Source organism: Cordyceps javanica, chromosome 4 (genome assembly GCF_051103115.1).
Source record: "Cordyceps javanica chromosome 4, complete sequence".
NCBI classification, from domain to species: domain Eukaryota; kingdom Fungi; phylum Ascomycota; class Sordariomycetes; order Hypocreales; family Cordycipitaceae; genus Cordyceps; species Cordyceps javanica.
In genome coordinates, this window is record NC_139298.1 from 1,166,170 (window position 1) to 1,192,360 (window position 26,191).

General features: G+C 54.9%; 8 protein-coding genes across 8 annotated transcripts; 5 read left to right on the top strand and 3 right to left on the bottom strand.

Annotated features, from left to right (window-relative positions):
* Positions 1-245: 245 nt before the first annotated feature.
* V2A60_006237 (uncharacterized protein) lies at positions 246-986 on the top strand (the record flags this gene model as incomplete). The annotated part of the gene is made up of 1 exon (XM_083257534.1): positions 246-986. One exon carries the CDS (start codon positions 246-248, stop codon positions 984-986), a length of 741 nt encoding a protein of 246 aa, XP_083113660.1.
* A 536-nt stretch (positions 987-1,522) lies between these two features.
* V2A60_006238 (major facilitator superfamily domain-containing protein) lies at positions 1,523-3,389 on the bottom strand (the record flags this gene model as incomplete). The annotated part of the gene is made up of 2 exons (XM_083257535.1): positions 1,523-1,798; positions 1,863-3,389. 2 exons carry the CDS (start codon positions 3,387-3,389, stop codon positions 1,523-1,525), a joined length of 1,803 nt encoding a protein of 600 aa, XP_083113661.1.
* A 1,343-nt stretch (positions 3,390-4,732) lies between these two features.
* On the top strand, positions 4,733-5,848 carry V2A60_006239 (uncharacterized protein; the record flags this gene model as incomplete). Its single annotated transcript, XM_083257536.1, has 2 exons — positions 4,733-4,920; positions 4,996-5,848. The coding sequence occupies 2 exons, from the start codon at positions 4,733-4,735 to the stop codon at positions 5,846-5,848; spliced, it is 1,041 nt and encodes a 346-aa protein (XP_083113662.1).
* Positions 5,849-9,453: 3,605 nt separating this feature from the next.
* V2A60_006240 (uncharacterized protein) lies at positions 9,454-13,400 on the top strand (the record flags this gene model as incomplete). Its single annotated transcript, XM_083257537.1, has 4 exons — positions 9,454-10,456; positions 10,510-10,581; positions 10,634-10,852; positions 10,906-13,400. 4 exons carry the CDS (start codon positions 9,454-9,456, stop codon positions 13,398-13,400), a joined length of 3,789 nt encoding a protein of 1,262 aa, XP_083113663.1.
* A 2,277-nt stretch (positions 13,401-15,677) lies between these two features.
* V2A60_006241 (uncharacterized protein) lies at positions 15,678-18,638 on the top strand (the record flags this gene model as incomplete). Its single annotated transcript, XM_083257538.1, has 3 exons — positions 15,678-15,815; positions 15,923-16,549; positions 16,599-18,638. 3 exons carry the CDS (start codon positions 15,678-15,680, stop codon positions 18,636-18,638), a joined length of 2,805 nt encoding a protein of 934 aa, XP_083113664.1.
* Positions 18,639-19,152: 514 nt separating this feature from the next.
* Positions 19,153-20,694, bottom strand: V2A60_006242 (uncharacterized protein; the record flags this gene model as incomplete). The annotated part of the gene is made up of 1 exon (XM_083257539.1): positions 19,153-20,694. One exon carries the CDS (start codon positions 20,692-20,694, stop codon positions 19,153-19,155), a length of 1,542 nt encoding a protein of 513 aa, XP_083113665.1.
* A 1,021-nt stretch (positions 20,695-21,715) lies between these two features.
* V2A60_006243 (uncharacterized protein) lies at positions 21,716-22,360 on the top strand (the record flags this gene model as incomplete). The annotated part of the gene is made up of 1 exon (XM_083257540.1): positions 21,716-22,360. The coding sequence occupies one exon, from the start codon at positions 21,716-21,718 to the stop codon at positions 22,358-22,360; it is 645 nt and encodes a 214-aa protein (XP_083113666.1).
* Positions 22,361-23,811: 1,451 nt separating this feature from the next.
* On the bottom strand, positions 23,812-25,299 carry V2A60_006244 (uncharacterized protein; the record flags this gene model as incomplete). Its single annotated transcript, XM_083257541.1, has 2 exons — positions 23,812-25,211; positions 25,290-25,299. 2 exons carry the CDS (start codon positions 25,297-25,299, stop codon positions 23,812-23,814), a joined length of 1,410 nt encoding a protein of 469 aa, XP_083113667.1.
* Between the last annotated feature and the right edge of the window lie 892 nt (positions 25,300-26,191).

The following is a 26,191-nucleotide window of genomic DNA, read 5'->3' on the forward strand; positions in this document are numbered from 1 at the left end:
CAGTCGTCAACACTCTCCGTAGAGGCCCCCCTCCCCAAGGCTCAATGACATGTTGATGCCTCTTTTGGCCAAGAGGCATACCGGTGTTTGCAACTCTACATAAACAGAGAAACGCCAAAGTCCGTCCCATTCTAGGATAGAGAGCCCGGTCGGTGCCATGAGACATGAAAATACAAAAACGCACTCCAAAACGCACCACGCCGCATCACCACCCGCTTACACGCCTCGCTGGACAGCGACACACCATGCTGCTGCAAGCCGCACGTCCCATATCCTTTGGAGCCGTGCCATCCCGTCAAGACGCTTCTTCCCCTTACCACGCGGCGCCCTCGCCGGCCATGTCCAACGGGAGCAGCAGCAGCCACCGCAGCCCCTCTGCGTCGAGCGACACCACCTCGATGCCGCCGCCGCCGCCGCCGCCGCCGTCACTACCACTACCACTACTGCCGCGCGTGGACGCCGCCGCCGCCGCCGCCGCCGGGCTACGACGACCCTCGCCGCCCAACGTCCGGCAGCTCGTCGACACGCTCACGCACCACCGCGTCAACACCATCACGGAGCTGTGCCGGATCGAGCGCGCCGCCGCCTCGTGCACGAGCCCGGACGACGCGCGCGCCTTCCAGGGCCCCATGACGCAGGCCTGGGTGCACTACGTCACCAGCCACCAGCTGCTCGGCGAGCTGCGCGGCCTCACCCGCGGCTACCCGGCGAGCGCGGAGCTCGTCGCCGAGGCCCACCGCCGCGTCCGCGCCGACCCGCGCAGCAACCGCTCCTGGAACCTCGCCTGGCTGTGCCTCACGCGCATCCGCGACGACGGCCTCATCGCCACCTACGCCGTCCTCGAGGCCTCCAAGCCCGGCATGTGGGGCGGCCTGGTGCCCAGCGACGACGACATTCTCGAGCTGAGCACCTGCTTCTCGCGCGAGTGGACGCTCGCCGTCACCGTCATGCTCAAGCACTGGCCTGCGGCGCCGGCGTGGTACTGACCAGCCCAGAGCAGCTCCTTGGAGGAAGAACAGAACTTGGAGGAACATTTGGTCTTGCAATTGGATATGCGAGAATAATCATGATTGAACGACTGGCGTTATTCTTGCGATGAATGGTTGGTTTTCCTCTTGATGTTTGTTTGCTTGACGTTTGTTTGATGCTTTGCTTGTGCTTGATCTTGTTATTTCGTGCGATGCATTTGAGACGGCCCGGATATCATTGTGGAGCGTTGGTATAAACTGGATAGACATTTGGATCGTATGCAATAGACAGTCACGGCGTATGAACTCGGCATGAGACCTTTTTTTTTTTTTTGCACCATTTTGATATAGGCGTTTTTGTTGGAGGCGTTATAATGATGCTGTTTGAAACTAGTAAACGCCCGGTTCCCGTTGAAAGCCCGTCCGTGGACACTGAGCCAAGTAAAGACACCACGCTATCCCCAAATGAAACGCTCCGTGATAATTCAGTCATAATGTCAGATAATGCGCTTTTTTATCTTTTTTTAACCCTGCGTCTCCTTCTGAGTGAAGAATTATGCCTCGCTTTCTTGAGGAGGGCTGTGTTCGTCTTCCCATTCTTCGCTCTCCAGACCGTCGCCTCGAACAAAGAGGGCCGCGACAAACCCCAAGAAAGCCAGACCGCCGAATACGGTCCATGCGAGTGCCTCGCCCTTGGGTTGGATGCGCACAGAAATGGTGAACAGCCCGCCAGACACAATTGGGCCGACGCTACGCCCCAGTGCAGAAAGCGTCTGGGCAAGGCCGTTGAGAGTGCCGAGGCTGGCGTGCGACGGCGCGGAATTGGTAATCTGCGCACAGGTGTTAAGGTAATTTTCTTTCAATGACGTGATTTGCAGAGGACAATTTGCTTACCAAAAGCATGACACTAGACAGACCACCGACCGAGCATATGTTCTTGAAAATGAGCACAACGCATAGTTCGATATACAGCCACAGTTTGCCGCTTCCAATGCCAAAGAGCGGCTCGTCATCGCCGTAGCCTACCCAGGGCATCAGGATCATGCTTACTGCGAGACCGAGCAAAGCATATCGATACGTTCCCAGGCTTCCCATCTTGCTCCTCAGTCGCCCGTATACGAACGCCTGGAATGCTATGGTCGTGACGCCGGCCGCACTCAGAAACGCGCCTATCTTCCCGGGCTTAAGATCACGGCCAGTAGGGGGCGCCGCCGCCGCGAAGACCGGGAATAGTGAGTTGAAGCTGATATTGGAGAGTTGGAAGATGAGGTAGGTGCTCAGGAGCAGAATCGTGGTGTGGTTGAAGATTTCCTTCCAGATGTCCTGCTTGGGTTGTCCAGATTTATTGCCATTGTATTCATTCAAGCCATCCACCTCGTCTTCGTCGTCAGATGACGCGTCCGGGGCAAGCAACGGCTGCTGCTGCGGCTGCTGCTGCTGTTGGCCGTGCGGCCATCGTGTGCTCCACGAATGCCGTCGGTTCGGCTCTGCCTTGCCACCAAGCCTCCCGAACCAGCTCGCGAGCCTGCGCAGCCATCTGGGCCGGCCCGGGCCGCGTTCGTCCGCGTCCAGTGTCTCCTCAAACCACAGCAGGATGGCGAGGAACCCGGTCGCGAGCATGACGGCGCTGACCAGGTTTGGCGCCAGGTAAGGGAACGCGTCAGGGGCCAGGCGGCCGACAAGAAAACCGCCGACGGCGGGGCCGGTAATACTGCCAAGGGAGTAGATAATGGGGAGATAGGCGAACGCCTGGCTCTGGTTGGAGCGATCCGTGACTTCGCCGAGCACCGTCGGGACGCAGGCGGCGTTACCGTTGAGCAGACCCATGAGCACCTGGACAGCGACGATGTGCCAGTAGCGGCGGCACAGGCCAAAGACGGCGAAGCAGCACATGAGGGCAAAGGTGCCGGCGAGCAGCACGGGCTTGCGGCCAATGAGATCTGACGAGTAGCCCCAGGCAAAGTTGGTCGACAACTGAGCGAGAGCAAAGGAGCTCGCGATAACGCCAATGTAGAAGCCCGTCTTAGCGTCGTCCATACCTGGCATCGAGGCGACCATCTCTGGGAGATACGGCGCGAGGGAGTTGAGCGCCGTCTGCTCGCACAGCGACAAGTACGCCAGCAGCAGGAGCTGCCGCACCGGCAACGGTGTCTCGGCGGCGGCGTCGGCGTCGGCGTCGGCGGGCTGGTTCTCAGAGGAGGTCGGCGATGACGGCAGTGAAGCGATGGAGCTCGCGCTCGAGGCAGTCCTGGAGGAGCCCGGGATGGTACCAATCGGCGTGCACGGCGGTTCAGTCGGGAACGTCTGGTACTTGTGCACGGACGAACGGCGACCCACGACGCCGGGGATCGGTGCGCCGGCGTGAAACGAGCCGGAGGAGCTCGTGCGACGCTTGAGATCGGCCGGTAGAGTGATGGTCATTTTGCTTGGCCGAGGCATCTAGTTTTCTCTCTCTCTCGCTCGCTCGCTCTCTCTCTCTCTGTGTCTCTCTCCCGCTCACTTGCAAGCTCTCCAATCGTGCGCGTTTGTAACGGTCCACGGGACGAGGAAAGTTTCAATGCCGTAACCTAGAGACACAAAGGGGGAGGAGCAAGAAGAGCGTCGCAACGCGCTCAGCCTTCTGGGGGGGTTGAAGTGTCGGTCGGCCGAGCATGCGATGAGCCGAGGGCGAATAGTCGAAAAGGCTCGTGACCGCTTCGGCGCCAGAAGAAAAAAAGATCAACAAATCAGACGACACGCATTCTGGTGGATGTGCTGACGGGAAAAGAGATGCGGGGGAGAAATCTTGGTGATGGCAGAGCAAGATGGAAAATACTTGTCGACATGCGGTTCTCACTGCCCCGGGGTAAGAAAATGGGTTGAGCTAAGAAGAGAAGGTCCTGCCGGAGCAAGTGAGGTGTGCGTGTGCGAACGACGACGTCACGCTCGGGCTAAGAAAAATAAAATAAAAACGAAAAGAAAAAGAAAAAAAAACTATACAAACACAAGCCTCTCCCAGTTGTCAAGGCCGAGCTAAACCCCAGCCGGGCCGGCGCTAGCTTACCAACTGCCGATCCGCTGATCAGGGTTGAGATGTGACGAGACGGATTCGTCTGCGTGAAACTTGCGTGCACCTCTATCGAATTTGAAGAGCCAATCGCATCCTATCTGATCTGACCACTGGGGATGCCCAAGGCGAGTCATGCATGGTCATTCAAAAAAGCATGCGAAATATCTGTATGTCTGTGGAATACGACCTCTATACTCTACGCAGACCCCCATGGCAGTTGGCTGATTTACCCTTTCGCCTCTCACTCTCACATCAAGACGATGCATAGAGATTTTGCTGGCTCAAGTATCAACCCCTCCGAGAGCGTGACGAATGAAGCTCGTGGTTTCAGTAAACATAATTGTCCTTCATGTGATGATGAACTTGAGTTGGCATTAAGCAAGAACTATTCACCTACCCTGTACTCCATATGTATACTGCAAACTAAACACTGCGCTTCAATCAGTGCCAACCTGGTCCTAACTGACCAATCCAGCCAGCAGGATCAATCGCAGACCAGTGCCAGTCTCTATCGTCTTGTGCCAAGAGGGATGTGCATCTGTACGTGGCCAGACTACAGGAGGGCGCACCCCCGGACCGTATATAAGCTGTAAGAGGGGCTCTACCTGCCCCCCTCACATTCGCTTTTACTCTTCTGCTTGAACCTTTGGAGTATTGATTTTCCTCACAATAAAAGTTAGAAACAAAAGTGAAGCAAGAGTAAAGATCCACAACCATGAGCCTCATTAATTTACCCGAACCATTTGCAAGCATACCCAAGCAAGACTTTCTGTTTGGGCCTTCTCCAATCCAAGCCTTGCCCCGCATATCCGCGGCGCTCGGCGGCAAGGTCAATGTGTATGCCAAACGAGAAGATTGCAATTCCGGTCTCGCGTATGGCGGCAACAAAACCCGAAAGCTAGAGTATGTGCGGACGACCAAGTTTACGTGCCTGGTGCGAGTCCCCCCCAACTGACTGACCGGCCACGCTCCCCATAGATATCTCGCGGCCGAGGCCTTGGCGCAAGGCTGCGACACTCTCGTGTCCATTGGCGGCATCCAGTCCAACCATACCAGGCAGGTCTCTGCCGTCGCCGCCCGGCTCGGGCTCAAGGCCGCCACGGTCCAGGAGCACTGGGTGGACTGGCAGGACCCGGGCTACGAAAAGGTCGGCAACATCCAGCTGTCGCGGCTGATGGGCGCCGACGTGCGACTGGACGCATCCGCGTTTGGGATCGAGCACAAGACGACCCTGGCGGATCTGCGAGGCGAGATCGAGGCGTCCGGAGGGAAGCCGTACTACATCCCGGCGGGCGCGTCCGACCACCCGCTGGGCGGCCTGGGCTTTGCTCGCTGGGCGTTTGAGGTGGAGGACCAGGAAAAGGCCATGGGCGTCTTCTTCGACACCGTCATTGTCTGCGCCGTGACGGGCTCGACCATGGCCGGCATGGTGGCCGGCTTCAAGCTATGCCAGGTGAAGGGCGGGTCGCCGGCGCGGAGGATCATCGGCATCGATGCGTCAGGCAAACCGCAGCAGACGTTTGATCAGGTGCTGCGCATTGCCAAATTCACGGCGGCCAAGATTGGCCTCAGCGAGGATGACATTACTGACGCCGACATTGTTCTGGATGAGAGATATAATGCTGGCATATATGGCATCCCTGACGAGACAACCATTGCGGCGATAAAGTTTGGTGCTCAAACAGAGGCCTTCATCACAGACCCCGTCTACGAAGGCAAAAGTCTTGCAGGCATGATGGACCTGATCAGAAAGGGAGAAATCCCAGCTGGCAATGTGCTGTATGCTCATCTGGGAGGTCAGCTGGCGCTGAACGCGTACAGTGAAATGTAGTTGGATATATGCAGTCGCACATGACGTACGGATTAGTCTAGAGAACATCTCGACGTCGCAGAATTATAAAGAGGCATTTCGATATGTAGTGCTGATGACCCTTGCTGCTCTGGAGATTGGTGGCGTTGCGAGGGGTAGATTGGTGTTATTAGATTTCAGTGCCGCCGCATGACACCCCCAAGACCCCCTCGGTAACCCACCTCTCCACCGGATTCAGATAGACAAAGAGATGAGAAAACCCTGGCTGGCTGGCCAAGCGCCGGAGCCCCCAAGTCCATGATCGAGGTAGCATTAGGTTGCGAGAGATTAAAGAGCTGGCCCGTGCTCCGAGGGGAGAGCACGGGAAGTTCGGTCCAATTTACAAGAGATGAGCGCATGGTGGGGAAGGCATGTTTCGTTTCTGACGGGACTGACCACAAGCCGACACTGACATCCGCGCAGCTGTTCCTGCAGATGGAATGGGCGATCAGGTCCTGCTGCGCGCCTTTGCGGGTACGATGAGCATGTGCGAATGTGCGTGCCCGTGTCTTGACTAGTCACGGTCGACTTATCTAATCATGTTGGCTGGGAGCGCCCGCAATGTATTGGACTGGGCTGGCCCAACCCCAGAATCTCGGACGATTTATGCTCTGGTTTGTGCCTCGAGCGCTCCTATTGTTCGTCGGATAGCGTCACACAAGAGAGATCCCGGTGCAGATGGAGTATTGACACGGGGGGAAAAAGGGAACCGTGAGATGTTTTTCCGGCCGAGACTACTCCGTAGAGGCTCTTTGTTCGTCTCACCGGAGGTTAATGCTGAGTAGAAATCAGTAATCCGCAGACCCCTGCGCCCGCGATCGAGCCGCGGTGATGGCCACATGGAGGAATTAAACTTTGAACAAAAATAGACGAATTTACCAATGCGATGAGCCAAGGTTCTTGTTCCGCAGCACCTGTGTATATGTCGAGAGCGCAGGCGAGGTGCAACGGCGGTTTGTTTGACCGTGTTGGTGGTGCTGTCAAAGCGAGACGCCCGAGTGCCACGCCTGAGGGCTCGTCGCACTGTGCAAGGTTCCAGTGTAGCACGGCGCAGCTCCACAGTGCAGGCAAGGCACTGCTGGCGACTTGTACCCCACACAGTACATACAGTTGACGGTGACGCAGGCGGTTGGGTAGGTAGTTTTGGACGGCAAAGACCAGGTGGGGCTGAAAGACGCAGCGGGAAGACGACGGCGACAAGGTGAAGGAGATTTCAGCGCAGGCTGACGAGGTGGTAAAAGGCGCAGTTGCCGGACGATGCTGGGTGTATACCTGTGAGCGATCTGGGACGTTTTTGTGTGGCGGACAGGTTCTGGTGGTAGACGGTGCAACGGGCGCTGCAGCGTGCGTGGCGCGGGCGCACAAGGTTTCTGTGCTACACTTGTCGCAGGCTCAGGGCTCACTATAATAAGGTTGCTATCTAGTTGACTACCGCGAGCACCTACTAACCTACCTAGGTACTTGTCGGGTATTCAGGTTACCCAGACAGGGGCGTCGATAATGGGCGCCTTGGTTGCTTGGATGGTTTCCTACGTGGTAGGCACCTAAATGTAGCTACTTGTCTTGGGCATTGGCCGGACGTGCGGCGCGACGAGCATCAACTGCGGGTGAAAAAGAGTCAGGCAAGGACCTACAGGCTACACACGAGACATCAGGTCGAATGATGCGCATGAGGACTCAGCAGTCTGTGCCACACTGCAGCCATGCAGGCAGGTACTTACTTGCTATCTGCACCTCTGCCTTGATTTGCGCGGTGCCTGGGAAGGGCAAAGTACCTCACCTACCTCAGTACACACTACTTAGGTAAGTAGTAGGTAGGCATCTACACCACTGTACTTACCTAGGGAGGACTTGATTAACTAGATGCACCTGGCCAAAGTAGATACGTCCAGCACATTCAGTAGCAAAACCGCCGCCACCACCACACCACCGCAATCTCCACGACAGCCGCCTGCAAGCCGGCATAATTACTGTATACTTCTTGATGACATCCAGTACTTACTGGTAGCAGGCCGGCCAGTCGGAGCTTTCCATCTCGAGGAAACTCTCCAGTCTGTGTGGGTGGCTGGCTGCGTGTCTAATAAAGGGGGCGGCGGCTACGAGCACCACAGGGCTTCCAGGCACCATCCCTTCTCTTCTTCCAGGTACCTACTCAGGTAGCCACTAGCCAACCGCAAGAGTCATGCCGACTATGACCAGATGACGCTAAGTAGGGGGACCAACTTGACTAATGACTTGGGTATGTAATCCGTCGGTCAGTAAAGTACAGCCGAGTCTTGCTAGAAGATCTGATTGGCAATACGAGGTATCTAGATATCAACCAAACAAGGCGTGAAATTAATTCTTATTCTTCATGGGGCGCCCCTCGCCTTTTGCACCTCCGTCGTACTACTATTCCGTACCTTGGTACCTACCTAAGTATCAGTATTCATCCCCCACCTACGCGGGCTCCTACTTAGGTACCTGTCTCTATTGTGGGATTGTGGGCTCGGGTTGGGTTTCCGTGGCTTTTGGTTACCTTTAAGTAGTTACCTCCCTATCCTACCAGCCTACCTACTGATAGATGCCTCCAGTGGTGGGTGGGATAGTACCTACCTAGGTAGTACTAAGGTAGGTACCTAGAAGATAGGTAAGTAAGTTAGTTAGGTTACCTGCCTGCCCACCAAGGTAGTGGATGGGAGTACCTACGTAGTACCAACCAACCAAAGACTAATGTCCCTGCGCCTTGTCTGTCTCGCCGCCACTCTTGATTCATTGACTGAACCTGAGTCTGCTGCTCCTTGCCCGGTCCCAGTTATACCACCGCCGCCACTACCAAGCAAGTTACCACCACCTGCTTCCACTCTGCAACCTCTTCATCCTCTTCTGGCTCTTCGAGATCTTCATGCTGGGCTGGCGTTTTTGACGACTCTACCCCCGACACCGCTCGTCGTCCGTTCGCCCGTTCACCCACCCATCCACAGTTTCTCACCCGGTCGTATTTTTTGTGCAAGACAACTATTTGGCTGCAGTGTGTATCCTTTCGCCAGCTCAGCGCTCGCCGTTCCGACTCTCGACATCCTGGCGCGCCTTCTGTCTGGGACCCTCCGGGTGAACCCCCTTTCGACTACCCGCCGTCATCGCCGCTCATTCTCGACTCGCCGCCTCCGTGAGCCTCCCTCTGCCTCCCAGCCGCTCATCACTGGCTGCTGGTTTTGGCGCACCCCGATTTCGATGACCCGGGCCGCCGTGCAGCCCTCGCCTTGTTCGCCACAGCCTACAGTTATCCCTCTCCGTGGCCGAGTTTAGAGGCGGGACCCCCCTCGATCACGACTTGGGTCAACCTGCCCTCTCCTCCGCCTGCCATTGCCACCTCGCCACTATTCTATACAGGAATTCATTCGCCGCCCGCGACGCTACATGCTGATAAATACGCTACAAATCTATCAGCCGCGCAGTAACTCCTTTGGTATCGAGCACCGCTATACCTGCAACTCCCAGCCTCGTCCGTCTTCTCCTTCGGTCCAGTCTTGATCCCACTCTCCCTGTAGCTGCTCGCCACCCGCCGCCGCTGCCTGCGAACCATTCGGCCCGGGCGTTTCTTCTTCATGGACATCCGGACGTCGACATCCGAATCTAAACAGTCTTATCCCGCACAGGTTTGGAAGTCACCGGCCGCCGCACCATCGCCCTCGAGCACTCCAGACCGGCCCCAGGAAGCCTCGGCTGGGCAGACGGTCCCCTTTCCGACGCATCTCGAGTTTCTCCCTCTTTGGATTCCTCAGCAGTCAAATATTTACCACGCACAGCTCCTCCACTACAACAAACTCATCTCGCCAACGAGGGGTGGTGGCCTGCAGACGCCGCCACTCCCTCCCGTCGTCACCTCGCCTCCGATTCAGGCTGCGCCGAGATCGCGTACTTCTAGTAGGGCATCGCTCAAGGAACACACGCCTGCCAAGTCTACCACGCCATCGGGAAATGGGAACCGATCAAGTCAGAATCCAGAAAAGAACCGTTTGGTTATAACCTCTAAAGACGCTCCGACCAAGATGCCTGCCAGGCCGCCGGCGGAGTCGTCCAAAAACTGGGCGCAGAGAGCTGCCGGTCTCTCTACATCGCCTCACGGCCAGACACACTCGAGCTCCGTCCCTTCCACGCCACACCAGCACGCAAGGCAGTTTTCTTTCGAGTCCCGCGACCCCTCCCCGAATGCCGGCACAAACCACTCACCACGCTCAGCCTATTCGGAAACGAATAGCACGCTACCTTCGTTGCGTCCTCTTCCGCCACGGCTCGGCGGATGCAAGTATGAAACTGCTCAGATCAATTCCAGAAGGAGAATACCATACTCCGTTGGCAGTGACCGTCTTGAGAAACTCGATATGCGCACTGTTGCCCCCAAGTTGGGCGAAGACGAGGAAGAGAAACTTGCCAAAGATATGAAGGAGATTTACGACAAGCTGCTTCCAACAGCACAAGTCGAAGAGAACCGAAAACGATTAGTCCAAAGGCTGGAGAAAATCTTCAACGATGAATGGCCGGGTCACGATATCAAAGTCAATCTGTTTGGCTCTTCTGGTAATCTACTCTGCTCAGATTCTTCCGATGGTATGACTCTCCCAACTGTCTCGTGCAACCTGACAACCACTGACGAAGACCAGTCGACATTTGCATAACTACGCCCTGGCGAGAGCTGGAGGGTGTCTGCATGATAGCTGATCTGCTTGCTCGACGTATGTGCTCTTCCGATCCGTGGGGTAATACCCATATCTAACTCGCTCGCAGGAGGAATGGAAAAGGTGGTCTGCATCTCTGCCGCCAAAGTTCCAATTGTCAAAATATGGGACCCTGAACTTGGTCTCGCCTGTGATATGAACGTCAACAACACGGTCGCGCTCGAAAACACTCGAATGGTCCGCACATACGTGGAAGCAGACCCCCGAGTACGGAAGTTGGCCATGATCATCAAGTACTGGACAAGAAAACGGATAGTCAACGATGCGGGTGAGTTTACGCAATCATTTCTGTCAGAAAAGCAAAACACTGACCGGTTTTAGCCTTCGGCGGCACGCTGAGCTCATATACCTGGATCTGCCTGATCATTGCCTTTTTACAACTGCGCAACCCCCCGGTTCTTCCCGCTCTGCACCAGTTGCCATACAAGCTGCCTAAACCTGATGGCTCTGTAGGCGACTTCGCCGACAACATGAAGAAGATCAAGGGCTACGGCAACAAGAATAAATCATCTGAAGCCGAATTGCTTTTCCAGTTTTTTCGATTTTACGCACACGAATTTGATTACGATAAGCACGTCCTATCCGTGAGACTCGGTCGAATTATGACGAAATCGGACAAGAAATGGAACTACGCTTTGAATAATCAGCTCTGCGTGGAGGAACCTTTCAACACGACGAGAAACTTGGGCAATACGGCCGATGAATATTCGTTCCGCGGTCTGCACCTTGAGCTTCGACGAGCATTCGACCTCATCTCACAGGGAAAGTTACCCGAAGCTTGCGAGCAGTTCGTTTTTCCGAAGGAGGAAGAGCGTGTTTGGTCGCGGCCTGCGCCCCAGCCTCGACCTGTCCTGTTACGAAGCTCGTCACAGTCCCATTCCGGCCGCGGTGGGCGTGGCAATCATAGGGGAAATCGCCACAACAACAACTTCCGCGGTGGTGGATCTAACAGACGCGCCTCTTCTAGCGTACCGGCGACGTACGATGCCAACATGTATATTGCGCCTGTAAACATGGCGCAGGACTTGTCGTGGTACCAAAACCCCCAGTTCCCATTTCAATATACTCAGCAAGATTTGGTCACACAGATGGCATATCAACAATTTCATCTCTACGCCAACTCGCCGGCTTTCTTGCAGCATCAGAACATGACTCAACAGCAGCAGAGGATGTCTGGCAGCTCAAGCTCCGGCCAGCAATCATCGGACCGCTCGCGGACGAATTCATTTGACACGGCACCTGCATCGGCCCCTATCCGACCCGAGATATACGCCATGTACAATATGGGTCTGGGCCATGCCTTCTACCAGCCTGTCGCACAAGGCTATGGCACTTATCCTTCGTCACCCGTGACGACGAGTCACTCCAATCAAGATTTTCGGCGCTCGTTGCATAGATCAACGGCTGCGGAGGCTGGGGGTGCTTCCAGCAGTTCGCTGAGATCTCAGTCACAACCTGCATCTCGGTCGCAAGCCCAGGCTACGCCTCAATTACCAGCATCATATAGTATGACAGGGCATTCCGCCGCAAGTCCACCGCTTTACACGCAGAGTGTGAACGGAGTAGCCATTCCAAGCTTCATTTCCGACGACAAAGATTTTGACGAGACCCCTAAAGCTACAGCAACTACAACGGAGTCGCCAACATCAGACGATGCCCAATCCGGCGGCTTCTTTATGGCTAGAAGCCTCAGCCCAACCAAGCAGCGTGCCAGCCAGCAGACAGTTCCCTCAGATATTGCCTTTGGTGACATGGCGTCCACGAGCGCTGGCCAGCGCCGGCTTTCTACAGAGCAACTACCGCAGACGCTTCTCGATAGAAGGATGCGGAGGGCCTCTCGGTCCCCATCGCCCCTTGGTCATGCACGGGCACGCTCTGTTGGCACATCATCTACGCCACTTCCCAGCGCGCCGTTCTCTGGAAGTCAGGATAAAGACCATTCACGACCACTCGTCGTGAACGGTTCGAGCGGCAAGGCAGCAAACTACAATGCTCCAGCGTTTGTGCCGAATCAAGAGCTTGCACATCCGAACGGACTAGGCTTCGAAGGCGCGCTGCATATCCAGCCACCCGTTGTCGGTCTGCCAATTGCGCCCCACCCCGCGAGCGCAGGACTGATGGGCACCCTGCCTACGAATCAACCCCAAGACTACTCGCCGGTTGTCATGAACGGATCGGGAAAGTCATCAAATCTACCCCCAGCAGACGACACCTCATTCAGAGAGAGGATCGCATCCATGCATCCTTACTACCGCGGGCTCGCTGGCCTGCCGCAGGACAGCAGGCTACCTGCACCCGGAGCGAATACGAATGTGACAGCTGGATCCAAGGGACCAGGATCCGGGCGGCAGCGATTGGCATCGAGAAACACCTCAAGCGGGCTTATTGCGCCCCTGGACCTGGCTACGGGGGACAATCGCCTCAACAAAGCCTCAATGATAGACATGGCGCACCTCTCCCCGGTTTACGAGACGCGTACCCCGTCTCCGACGATGCACCGGAAAAATGATAGCAGCTCTGCGCATGAGATATCACTGCGGCCGAAACAAGGCGGCGGAACCGAGTCGAAGAAGTCTCCAGTGGCAGAAAAGCATTCGGGAGGTCAGGATAACCAGAAAGGCAAGAATCAGAAATCGAACCTACCGGCGCAGAAATCAAACCCGCCAAGAGAAAATGGGCATGTACGAGGTGCCAAAAGCGAAAGCGATGGCGGATGGCAAAAAGCCGGGCGGCGGAAGAAGGGCCCGAGTGGCTTGAACGTGTCCAGCCACAGCGAGCAACCGCCCAAGCATGACTCCGAGCGCAAGGGTGGGTGATTGTGAGAGGCACGAATGTTGGAAATGGTATGACGGTATATCCATTGTCTGATCATTGCTGATGGCTCACGACACCAATAAGCATTTCATTTTTTTTCCTATTTCATTATGAGCTTGATGAGATGTTGAATTCTCATGCGAAATTGGACATTGTTTTTATATCTTTTTTTTTTTTTACTTTTGTGGAACGGAGTTGCGAAGATTACGCATTTGACAGGATTACCATGGCATCTCATTTGCATTTGCACACAAGAGAGTGGCACGAGGTCAGGGGAACTGGGAAGGAGGTTGGTAGATCAGGCAAAGGAACTGGCGCTCAGTTATATGGGAGGCAGGCGTTTGTTTATTGGAACCACTTTTTCTGAGAAGAGAAGACGAGCAAGCGAAGACAGGCACATGCATACATATTGGCCGAGGCGACTCGAGAGCGAAGAAGAAGAAGAAGGGTTTTTACACGTGCCAAGTGCGAAGCGGGATAGAAGGATATTTGCAGAAGCAGGGGACAGCTCCAGCAGAAATATGAAGCAGCAGAAACACGAAACATTGATCCAAAAAAACAAACAAAAACAAAACAAGCTTTGAAGTGTATTTTGCCGCGTGAATGGCGTATAAGCGAGGCCGTCGAGGAAGGTAACCGCTAGTAGGTAGAAGGTGAGGGTAGGGGGGCGATCAAGGCTGGGGATGGCGAGATGGCGCAGCTAATACTCGTATTGCAGGCTTCCTTGATATTCAGACGCAGCCCTATCGGGAAGCACGGGCTGGGATGAGGTTATTAATAGAGATGCGGTTAGGCAGCAGGCTTGAAGCGAAAGGGGAGTTTGACTGGTGACTGGTGACTGGTGACTGGGCATCATCATGCGAGGCAGTGAGGCTGAAGTAGGTGACGGGATGGTAAGTACGTAGGTACTTGGGTACTTACCTACTGATACAGGTACTTACCTTAGGTACCGACCTACCTACCAAGACAAGTACATGGTTACCATGTCCAGTGTAAATAGCATTCTTCGGGTGGGTTGGCGCAGTCATGGTCAATAATACTCGCGTCGGGTGTTTTCGTATACATTATTGTTTACATCAAGGAACTTGAGCGATGTCTGCAATCTATGCAAGAGGTGTGTGTTCCCAGCCGATACTTACTTTGGTAGATGCTGAGTTGGACCAGGCCAGCCCCAGCTGATGAATGGCACCAAGCAAAAGGACCCCGCATTTCAAGCATTGTACCTAAAAATGGAGGCCACGAGCATGCGTTTTTGTCACATTTGTCGACGACTGCGACAGCCGAAGCCCGAGGATAAATGCAAAGGCAGGCTAGGACCTTCCGGTAACACCTACTGAGTACTCTAGCTCGCCGCCATACACTCTCTCTAATCGTCATTGGCTATCATATCTCGACGTTTCATCGCTGTCGCTGCCAGCTGAGCTGCAAGCCCGGACCTTACCTACCAAGTACACTCGGTAGGTACTGAAGCACCAAGGTACTCTCCCCCACATTCTGGCGTCTCCTCCCCCCTCTTCCCCGTTTTCCCTCCTCCACAAGACTCCGACGTTGACCTGCCTTACTGACCTGCCTGACTGACCGGCCCAACCTGAGCTGACGACCTCGCCACCTCGCATGCCATTTTCGGCATGCTTATTTCTCCTGGACCATCTCTTTCAACTTGCTCGTCGTTTGCGCAACGGTCGACATTTGAGAAAATCATTTTGCAACTTCTGTCATCCTGTTTTCTTTTCTGACCTGCCACTGCACATCCCACTTGTTCAGTGGGGCGCGCGTCTCAATCGCACCAAACTCCAGAGCTTGGTTTATTTAGCCTCGTGCACTGTCGCACCGTTCTTCTCCGTTGTCGATCTGCGTTGCAACCCTCTTCTTTTTTTCCGCAGCCGCCTCTTTCCCCCTTCCACGCTGCGGCATTGAAACAGTCTTTTTGGACCCTGACCTAGCCAGACTTTGGACAGGGCAAGGTGCAAGGTGTAGACAGGCTCAGCGTGCGCGCGCAGGCTGCGGCTGTGGTGAGTCGCCCGCCAAGAGTGAGGGCTGACGCCAACCAGCCTAGTTCTCTTGTCCCATCTGCTTTTGAATGTTTTGCGGCAGCTCTCCTTTCCTTCTTCCCCCGATCCGATCTTCTTCCCCCGTCTTCGCCGCGCCGGGGAACAAGTCATGCTCATCGCCGCCTTAGTAGGCGTTGATGCAAACTAGGCCTGCCCGAGCCGTTGCGACAGCCGAGACACGACTTTGATCGGCGCGCTTGGCCTCTGAGGCGCTCGTTGCCCCTCATGATGAAGTCCAGGACAAACAGCGAAAGCGGCGGGCCGTCCTCGCCGCAGCGCTCCAAGTCTTCGCGGTTGGGTCCCCTTTCAGCACTCGTCAAGAGAGGTCGCAAGCCCTCTATCAAAGATCATCCCTACCCATCACCGGTATGTGCTCTTGGGCCAACTGACGCAGGCCGAAGCGTGTCACGGCGGACTTCTTTTCTCTTTGCCGGCTTTTCCTGCCTTTCCAGTCTCTCGCTAAGTTGCAGTAGCACAAGTCAACCGCGACACCTAGCGAAACCGACCTGGCCGATACGTACACACTTCGACAGGGCGACTCTGCCTCGTTCCACGAACCCGAGAGCCATAGCCGCGAGCTGCAGTCCCTCGTTCAGCGCATGCGCTCCTTGCCGACCGCATCGAGTCATGTCGATCACGCTTATAAGGAGTTTTTGAAAATCAAGGATCGATGCGCCTCGCTATGTCTCGCCATCATGCAAGAGGAGATCAAAGCTCCTCGTGTCTCTTCCGCCGCCAACGAAACGCTACTGCGCCAAGATTCATACATCGAGTCGCCGCTCAGTCCTGGGATGCCCGATAGCCGAAGCTCCTTCAGCGGAAAGAGCCTCGCCGAGGTCGTTTCGGCTGGTGGTAGTAATCGGCTAGGACTACACGGTACTGAGCTGTGGATGGGTCCCATTCGCGACTGGAGAACCTGTATCGAGGTGCTCAATGACACCTTTCGGGCTAGTTTGGAGGACACGTACAAGACTTACGAGAAAGAAGCGACGCATGAGATGATTACAGCACTCTTCAACAACAAAAGATTTCGGCGTGATGCCATCACGCGCATGCGTAATGCGTCTGTGACCAGAGTGTTGGCTCCTGACCCGCAATTCGTAAGTTTGCTGCCACACCTCGTCTTGGCGGTAATCTAATATGCTATAGTTTCCTCGATATGAAATTCGTTTCAGAAACTATGAAAAGGCAAAGCAGGAGCTGACTGTTGTCCGGCAACTCGTCCAAGCCGCCGAATCAGGCATCTCGCCCTCACGGGAGGTCCGTGATATACTCATCTCGGAGCGCGGAGATGCAGTTCTAGAATTCGCAAATACCCATGCTGGTTGTTCACCCGAGGATCCAGTCTTACGTTTTCGCGTTTCATCCTACATGCTAGCCGAGACTTCACCCATATTTGCACGTATGTTCTCCAGCCACGCGAGCAGCCTTCTTCTGCACGATGCGGAAGACATCACCGCCCAACTACCCCCGCCACGGTCCAAATATTACTGCAACGGCGAGACAGAGACCTGGCTATACCGTATGCCGCAGAGAGAAACGAATAAGCTCGATTCACTCTCTACTCTTTTGCACGCAGCGCACATGCACAATGAGCATGTACCGCGCGATATTAGCTTTGACCAATTTGTGGCGATTGCAGATTGCTCAATACGATACAAGAGCACTTCGCCACTTGAACTGATGGTAGAGCACCGGTGGCTACCGCAGTGGATGCATCGGGGCGCGGACGACATGCCTGACGGTCTACTCATTATCAGTTACGCATTCGGCTCGCGCGGCTTATTCAGTAGGATGTCCAAGAGCGCCATTCTGCATCTTGTCGATGAGAAGGACCTGCAAAGCAAACCATGGCCACAGAAGATCAAAGATAAAATCTGGGCTGTGCGATCCGCCAAGATTGCACAGCTCCACGAGTGCTGCACCGCGGCTTTACAAGAATATACAAAACCCCCGACAAGCGAGCCTACGGTGGCCGCGGGGCCAGAAGAGCCGCCTCCAACAATATGGGGAAGTCTGGGCAATGTCTCGCCGCAGACCCCCACACTTGCTCTAACAACCACACCGAGATGCCCAAAAGGGAGTCACTGGTGCGACGCAACGAATCTCGGCTGGCTCATGACGGTTTTCAATAATATGAACATGCTATCTACCGCCACGCAGTCCAAAGCTTTGACAGGAGAGCCGGTTGCGTCGCTTGCCCCAAAGAGCTTGGCTCAAGTTGTCGACCTGCTGCGACTGCTGCCGAGTCCTCCTGCCCCTGTACATCGCGGTGGTGTCTGCGATCCCATCCCGTCTTTCCGAACAGCGGTGGCGGATATCTACAACAGTGTTACCGGTCTTACCCTCTTCGATATCAGCGGAAAGAGCCACGGCTGGGCACTGTCGAAGCACGCCATGTTGGAGCCCCAATCGCAGGTGGCCACGGGCCTGGGCCGGATGGCTGCACCAGACGACAGCTACACAGTCGCGACCGAGTTTCCGGAAAGCGTTTTGCTGCAGATACTTGGCGCAATCCCAGACATTGCAGACCTGCATGCCGCAGCCCGTGTCAACCGAGCTTTCTATGAGACCTACAAGACGTACGAGCTGCTTCTGATGCGCAATATTCTGCGCGCGGGCAAGATCCGTAACGGCTCGGCGATGCACCCAGTGCCGCTGACCGTGAGCAACGCCGAGGACAAGATCCGAAAGTCAGAGTCGGATCACCTCAAGGATCAGATGCAGGACGACAGGGCGGACTCTGCGACTGTAGAGAGCGACGATGATGAACGGGCCACAGGCTCGGACAGTGACCTCGAGAGCGACGAGATGCCCATGGCGGCGACCCCAGCCGAGCCATGTGACGAGGCTCGCGACGCACCGCTCGTGCAAGCCACCGACGTGGTCAACTTGGTCCTGTCAAGCCTCGAGTCGGCGCGGCAGAGAGCTTCAACCGAAGCCGACGATGACGACGATGGAGACTTGTACGAGGCGCCCATGACGGATGAAGAAGCGCGGCGGATTCTATGGCCCGATGACCACGACGAGCCGACGACGCCCAGGGCCGCCCACCGCGCGCCGGAACAGATCGACCACGGCCTGCGGGAAAAGTTTCTCCTCGACGATGGCCTCGTGACGGAAGGTCTCGAGGACAAGACGCTGATGCGCATCAACGACAAGCGACTCTTGGGCGAGACGGCCAAGTAATAATGTATAGTATACGAGCATGACACGTGTATGATCATGACCGATGAGGCTTAATGCACAAGGGAAAAGCGAGACATATTCTGGCCGGTTTCTTCTTCTCATTTGGTACATCTTTTTCCCATTCTTCTTTTTTTCTTCCTTGTTTTCTGGAGTGTCTCTTTTTCGGGCTCGTGCCCGTTATTCTTGTTTTTGCTTTTTGCACACATCACATATACCCCCCTTTGCACAAACCATACACAAAAATTTGTACATTTCTTCTTCTCAATACAAACGCTGCAGTAGTCTCCCTCAATCCATTGCGAACATGGAAAATGCCAGTTTTTGTCAAGGCAGGAATCTGGATGGAACGGCTATATGGAAAAGTTGGTATAATAACTACAATCTAAATCTACAGCTATGCAAAATCGTGTATTTATGCTTCGCAAAAGATGTCCTAAAAACTTTGTCCATACTGACGATTAAAAAAATAAAAGATTGAGAGCAATAAAGGCTGTATGCTTCTACAACAAACAGTCTAGATGGCCTCCTTCCTCCACAGCCTCTGCATATTCGCACGAGCACGGGCCATGAAACCGACACCGCCGACGCCGGCGGCGGCGGCGTGAGGCGCGGGGTAGCCGTTCTCGGCCTCCTGCTGGGCGATCCGGGCGGCATTGATGGCGCGCAGCTTGGCCGTGCCGAAGCCGGCGACACCGCCCTCCTGGTTCTCGCCGAGCCAGGGTTTCTTGGAGTCGCCGAGGAGGCTGCCGGACAAAAAGTAGGTGACGAGGCCGAGGATGATGCAGACAAAGGCGATGGGGTAGAGAAAGTGAATGGTGAGGCCAAATACGCGGATTCCAATGATGACGCCCCAAAAGTTGGCAGTCAGAAGCGAAATGTCGAAGAAGGCGGCAGAACCCATGCGCAAAATGAGGGGCGCGAGGGTGTAGAAGAGGAAGAGGCAGAGGGTGTAGCCGACGAGCCAGCCGGCGACCTGGGAGTCCCAGTGGGCCTGCTGGAAGGAGGTGCGGTCAAAGATGGCGGCCTGCACACCGTTGATGATCATGCCGAAGAGGCCGATGAAGGAGAGCACATGATGCATGGGGGCCTTGGAGACGAGCCACTCCTCAAAGACGTTGCTGGTGCCGTAGAGGGTAGCGCCGAGCAGCGCAAACAGGTCGCCCTTGAGACGGTTCTCGGCTGGCCCGCCGTTGCTATTGGTAATGTGGTCCGAGGCGAGCAGGATGCCCATGCCTCCGCAGCAGACGAGGATGCCGATGACTTGGAACAGTTTGTAGCGGACCTTGAGCAGCGTGAAGGAGATGACGACGACGCAGACAATGGACCAAAAGTTGATGAGCTGCGCAGAGAGAATGTTGGTGTAGCGATACGCCAGCACGGTGAAATAGTTGCCCTCAACGTCGAGAAAGGCCATGATGAGATAACGCCAGCCATCCTTGAGCAGGGCGCGCCACCAGACGCGGGGTCCGTCGCGGATGAGGAAAACGGTCGTGTACACGAGGAAGAGCAAGATGTAGTTGAAGACGGTCTGGAAGGCGGGAATGTTGGTGTGCGCGTTGGCCAGAAACGTAGTGAAGGTGTTGGTGGCCGTGATGCACAGTGCCAGCACTTGGCCGATGGCGACGACGATCCAGAAGTCGGGCGTCGTAATGTACGACCACCAATGCGAGGACTGCGTCTCTAGGATATGCATGCCCTGCGTGACCGAGTCGCCCTCGCTGCTCGGCGCGGCGCTGAACTCGGCGGCAGCTGACATCGTGGTGGCCACGGGCGCGGCCTTGGCGGCCTCGTCGCTGGAGGAGTGGGTGGTGGAGCGCATCTCGCCCATGTTGGAGGGGTCTGCCGCAGCGGAGGAGGAGGACCAAGAAGAAGAAGAAGGCAAAAGTTCCGGTTCCGGCTCGGCTCGTCCAAGTGGCTGGTACAAATAGTCGTCGCGGGGGGTAGTAGCGGCTTCGGTGTAGCGGAGGAAGGCGTTCTGGAGGCGGTTCAAGAATGAGGTTCCTGCCGCGGGCATTCGACGAGCACTGGAGGCGGGACTGTCAGCCGGGGCAGACATCGCGAAGGCCATGCTTCGAGTGTACAGCCGTGAGGGGAGACATGATGCCCCCAAAAAAAACTGTCTGGGTATGCTTACAGGTGAATGACGATGCGGGGTGTCAAGTGTGGTTGCGTTGAAGGAGGGGTTCGGGTTGTGTCGCAAAATAAATAAGTCTTTATCCGATAGGTCGGATTGGATTTATCTGCAGCAGAGCGCAAAGACTTTCAAGTCGCCTGCTGGGGTTCCTATTGCCTAAAATGGCACATGCAGCGATGCGTCGCCGCCGTGAGTGCGTAGTGAAGATGGTTGGTGAGGAGGGAGGCCGACATGGACCGGATCTTCGAGATTGAACACAGGAAAGAAGCCGACGAGGTAGCGTTTGCGGCGACACAAGCCTCGAGGAAGGATGTGTTGCTAGTGTATGCAGGACTGAGACGGCCCGGCTTTCTTGAAGCAGTTTCAGTAGGTTGATGATTGACCAGCGAAGGCGGGAAAAAGATCTAGGAACGACGATGGGGAGGGAAGGGAAAAAAAAAAAAAGTTGGTTTGGACCGTCTGGCTTATTATTTGCAAGTGGAGAGGGGATGTTGAGGATGGTGGGGCCGCTGTCGACGAGGAGGCTCGACTTCGTTAGCGCGAGCGCCAAGCTGAAAGCCTCGTGGTCTTGGTTCATGTTTTATCGATTTAATCGCGAAGAAAAGACATGGACAGGGTGATTTGTTTCATATTATATCATTATTCAACCACACCGCGCTACCCGCAGAAACCTCGATCGGGTTCGAACCACCGGAATCCGCCACGTGTGAAGCCTCTTCCAGCGCGAATATCAAAAAAAAACCTTACCGGGGTCCCCGCCTGGGCGGCCGAGAAACCTCGTGGCGACGACAATGGATTATGGAGTCCAATTTTATTGTGACCCCGCTGTCGTTGTCGAGGCCAATATTTGCGCCTGGCAATGCAGATGGAGATGTTCCGGACGGACAGGGCCCGCCTGTCTTGAGACGAGCTCGGCTTCCCTCCGGACGCTCGTGGCGCGTTGATGGCGTCCACTGTCGGCGGCCACTTGTGCGATGCCAACAAAAATGCGTGGATGCATATTTGCGATGGCACGACTTATGGTCGCCGCATGTCAGCCATAGCTGAGCGTATCGTCTTGACAATCATGACATTGGTCGCCGTACTGCCTGACGTTGTCGCCCTAGGGTCTTTCGTTGCCCGCCCACTATTAGCCCTTGCCATCTGCGACGAAGCTACCCAGTATGTAGAAGAGGAGGAACGGATAAAGGAGCCAGACGATGGGGAGCAGGAAGAGAACACACCACTTATTAGTGAACTGCTGGTGGGCTCGCCCTCACCATTCGCCGGCTGCGCGGGTTCTCGGTCCGCCACCGACGACAGCTCCTTGAATAGCAAACGTAACGATTCGCCTGCCGGAACGGTGCCAGAGTCGGACGCAAATGCAGACGCAGGCGCAGACGCAGACGCAGACGCAGAGGACGACCCCACCGACGATGCCGATGGTGGTGTTGAGAGACTGTCTGTCAGCGACCTTCTCGAGGTCATCATTTTCTTCGCCCTTTTCCTTCGTCGAATCGACTGGCCAATCGCTTGTGCATTCGTGCGCTCCCACCTCGTCAGTGTCGTCGGGAGTGCGCCGTATATGACGGGAAGGAGGTGGTTCTGAAGTCTTAAGACGGAAGAGGTCTGACCAGTCGGCGGCGGTCAGAAACTTTGCGGGCCCTACAGTTCAATGTGATGGTCTTTTCCGCGAGCTTCCCTGTAACGTCCGCGGATGAAAACAAAGATGCCGAGTCTTCGAAATTGCCCTGCCGAACTTTTTGAAAAAGAAGAAAAAAGAGAACTAGGAACAAAAAAAACCACAACCTCGTTTTCAGCTGCGTCTTATCCAGTTTGAACTTGGTGGACCCCCGCTCCCGTCTCTCAATACTCAGCCAGCATCACGCTGCACTATCCCTACGCGACTAGTTTTCACCCACTGTCGCTCATCGTATTTCGGACCGCATAGCTCGTGCTCCGCTTCAGCCTTTCGCTTTCATGCCGGGTTGTTACCGGGTGTGGTGGTGGTGGTGGTGGAGGGGCTGCTTTGCTGGAAGCTCTCCGAGTACAGCTGCCTTTGGCGAGAGAGCATCTTCTCCAGCGGGCTGGAAACTAGACCGATTAGCCTCTTCAGCTCTGATGCATTTCCGGATATTAGGCACGACCTTTCGGCCGACTGCGCGCAGCGACGTGTGTTTCAGCCCCGGCCCCGCGCGGTCCTACGTCCCAAAACCGACCGATGCGATAACGCATTCCTCGCATATTTGCTTGCTTGTTGATAGATGCCGTGCAGCTTGATTATATCTTCGCAGTCTTCGCAGTCTTCGCAGTGCTTCTCCCGCTGCGTCTGCATCTTTTCTTATTCTGGCCGCCGGTCCATATCTCCCGTGGCTGGTCTGTCGCATCCCCGCTTCTGCTATTTTTTTGCTTTTTTCTCCTGTCGAGGTGTTTATCCCTCGTCTGGCCTACAGTTACTTATTAATATGCATTGCTGCAAAGTGGCAAGCTTTGCGATCTGCGATTGAGAGGACCCTTGTGGGGGTGTCGCCAGAGCTGAAAAGCCACCCAGCGACAAAGGTTCCCGACTGACTCTACCGAACTAGCTTCTTCACTAACAACAAAAGTTACCGCTTTGCATTGCTCATCTGCAAACATTCACTCATTGCCTGTAATCGAGGTGCTAGAGGCGGCCCAACTCCGCGGCTTCATTGGCTCAGTCCCCTGCGATATCGCCAGAGCACGCACTCATTCATACTGTCCGTAGTGAAACACGTCACTCATAGAGTGCCCTCGTTCCTTCTATGCTGATTTTGTACATGAACGGCCATTTCTTTCACGATACCGTGCTCACATTCGCTCTGCCCTTTCCCTTCGCCATCTCGGACCATAGTACATCAAAACCAAGAAACATGGGCTCAATGCTACCCAAATAAGGGCAAACATCGTAAAAGTCCACCCAGTCCCGATGGTGTGGATGAGGGCCACTACTGCTGCTGAGGAGGCCGCGCCGAACGCGCTCTTGATCAGGTTGCTCGCCGCGCTGACGGTTGCCGCTTTGCCCGGGTGTATGTCAACCAATTAGATGCCCGTGGTTTTGTAAGCCGCTACGTTCGTGTATCCAAAAACAAAGAGAATGGCTACTGGCGCACCGATGCTGCTATTGAGGTGCATGGTCCATCCGTACATGGTCAGGCTCGCTGCCGCAAGGAGCATGAGTGGCCAGGCAATTTCGAGACGTGCCTTTTCGACAGGGAAGCCGCTCAGATCTTGCTGTCGGTTCTTTGTGAGAGCGATGCCATGTTTTAGGGCGTGACGCCGAAAGTTCCAATTGATAAGTTGACCGGTGCTGACGGCGGAGAGGAGTGTGCCCAAGCTGAGGGGTATATAAATGAGCGCTGTTTGCATCTCATTGACGCGATACAGGCTATGAAACAGAGATGGTATACTAGTCGTCACTGCAATGAAGCAGGCAAATGCAACTGAATTGCAAAAGAGAAGCATAGCCGTTTCGATATTGAACATGATGGTGAGGGAGGCCAGCGGATTGAATGATCGCTTTCGGAACTGAACCCTGTCAGCACTTTCTGATTCCATGTGCTCCATCTGGCTCTCTTGGTCAGCATCTTTGTCAGTTTCCTCCATGTTCTTTTGTTCCGACCGCCTGCGGAAGAACTGCAGGACGGATTGGTTCGATACTGGCACTGGCAGAGACCCGTCGCCTACGATACTCCGACACGTCTCTGGAAGCAGTAGCGCCAGTGGGACAAATATGACCCCTGAAAGAACAGACAAGAGAGCAAAAATGTAGCGCCAGTTTGTGTATTGGCTGATGACACCACCAAGAACCGGCCCGACAGCAGGGCCGAGGATAGACCCGACCTGCGTGAAACCCATGTACGTCCCGCGCTCCGCGGATGTTATCATGTCGGCGACAACGGCGCTAGAAAGCGTGGCCATGGCGCTGCTTCCTATACCCTGCAGGCAGCGCAGGGCAACGAGGGCTTCATACTGTTGCTGCAGGGCCAGGCCGATATTGGCGGCAATGTAGATGGGGAAACACACCAGGTACACAGGCCGTCTACCAAAGCTATCCGCAAAGGCCGCCACAAAGGAAGGCACAATCCCTTGCATGACGATAAATACCGTCAGGGTTAGATTGACCTTTGTGCTACTGACGCCGTACTCGAGAGCAATCTTTTGAGTGGCAGGGAGATAGATCTGGGAGGACAGGGGTGAAAGAAAGGCAGCAACAGATGCCATGATAATGATGCTTTTCTTTTGAGAGTTGCTGAAAATCGAATACGGCCGCTCATTCGTCTCTTCTGCCACAAGCGTCGACGCTGTAGAGTCATGTCGTAGACCTCGCTCATCTCTCGCGACAGTGGCGCCGCATCTTGACGCTTGGTCTTGTTCTTTCTGATTGGTGAATACATGACTCGTAGGATCGCCGTCATAACTCGTAGCAGGACTGCCGTTGTCTGTTGCTGTTGTTAGCAATGTGTGCCGGTACTCAATGAATGCACGAAGTGCCACCGGCGCGATGGTTGGTGGTGTACCTGGAGACATCATGAAGCGAGGTTTGTCTTTTACGGGCCTTTTCGAGCAATACATCTTTTTATCAGTGCTTATAACACGTTATTATATATATAATCGCGGGAAATAAGGCAAAAAAAAAAGGAAGAAGAAATGGATGGTGGCCACAGCTAACATCCTGACTATTGCACGCCCATATTCACATCGCCTTGATTGCTCTTCATTATATATTCGTTTCAAGAAGTCACATGTAACTTCGAGAAGACCAAAAAAGTCGCTATACTCGATTCCATTGAAAATTGCAACTTTGACGGGCGGCAAGAGGGTAAATCCATGAGCTGCCCTTGGATGGTAGTATTATCTTCGCATACTTAAGCACTGTGAGTAGCAAGATCTTCGTCCATAGCAGTATCATCGTTCAATACAACTGTGAGACTCCAGATGACAGTTGCATTGAGTGCATCGGTGGAATCCACCTCCCGTATGGCTGAACTCCCATTGGGGGGGCGCACAATGCGACAGTACTGGGTAGTAGTGTAAATGTCGCCCCCACACCCAACAACAAAACCTTAATTGAGGCCATCACCAGGACAGACAAGAGGGTCCCAAAGAAGCTCTCGACGTGACCGTTCCTGCCACCTTCCGACAAACGATATACACCGATTGGCCACCCGGTGGGAGTACCCACCACTGAGGGAACGCGGTAGACGTGCCGATGCGGTCTTTCTATATCCGTCGAATCTCGCTACTTGGTGAGTAAAACTTGGACTTTGGCTCTGGGCTACTTGCACTACGGAAACGCTCGAGAATTAAGAAACCACATTTTCAACACGTGCCTTCAGAGCAGTCTGCCAGTTGCTGTTTAATGACCCCGTTGTCAGCTACCCAGAGCTTCGACGTCTATCGTGGAGCTTTATGGGCAAAT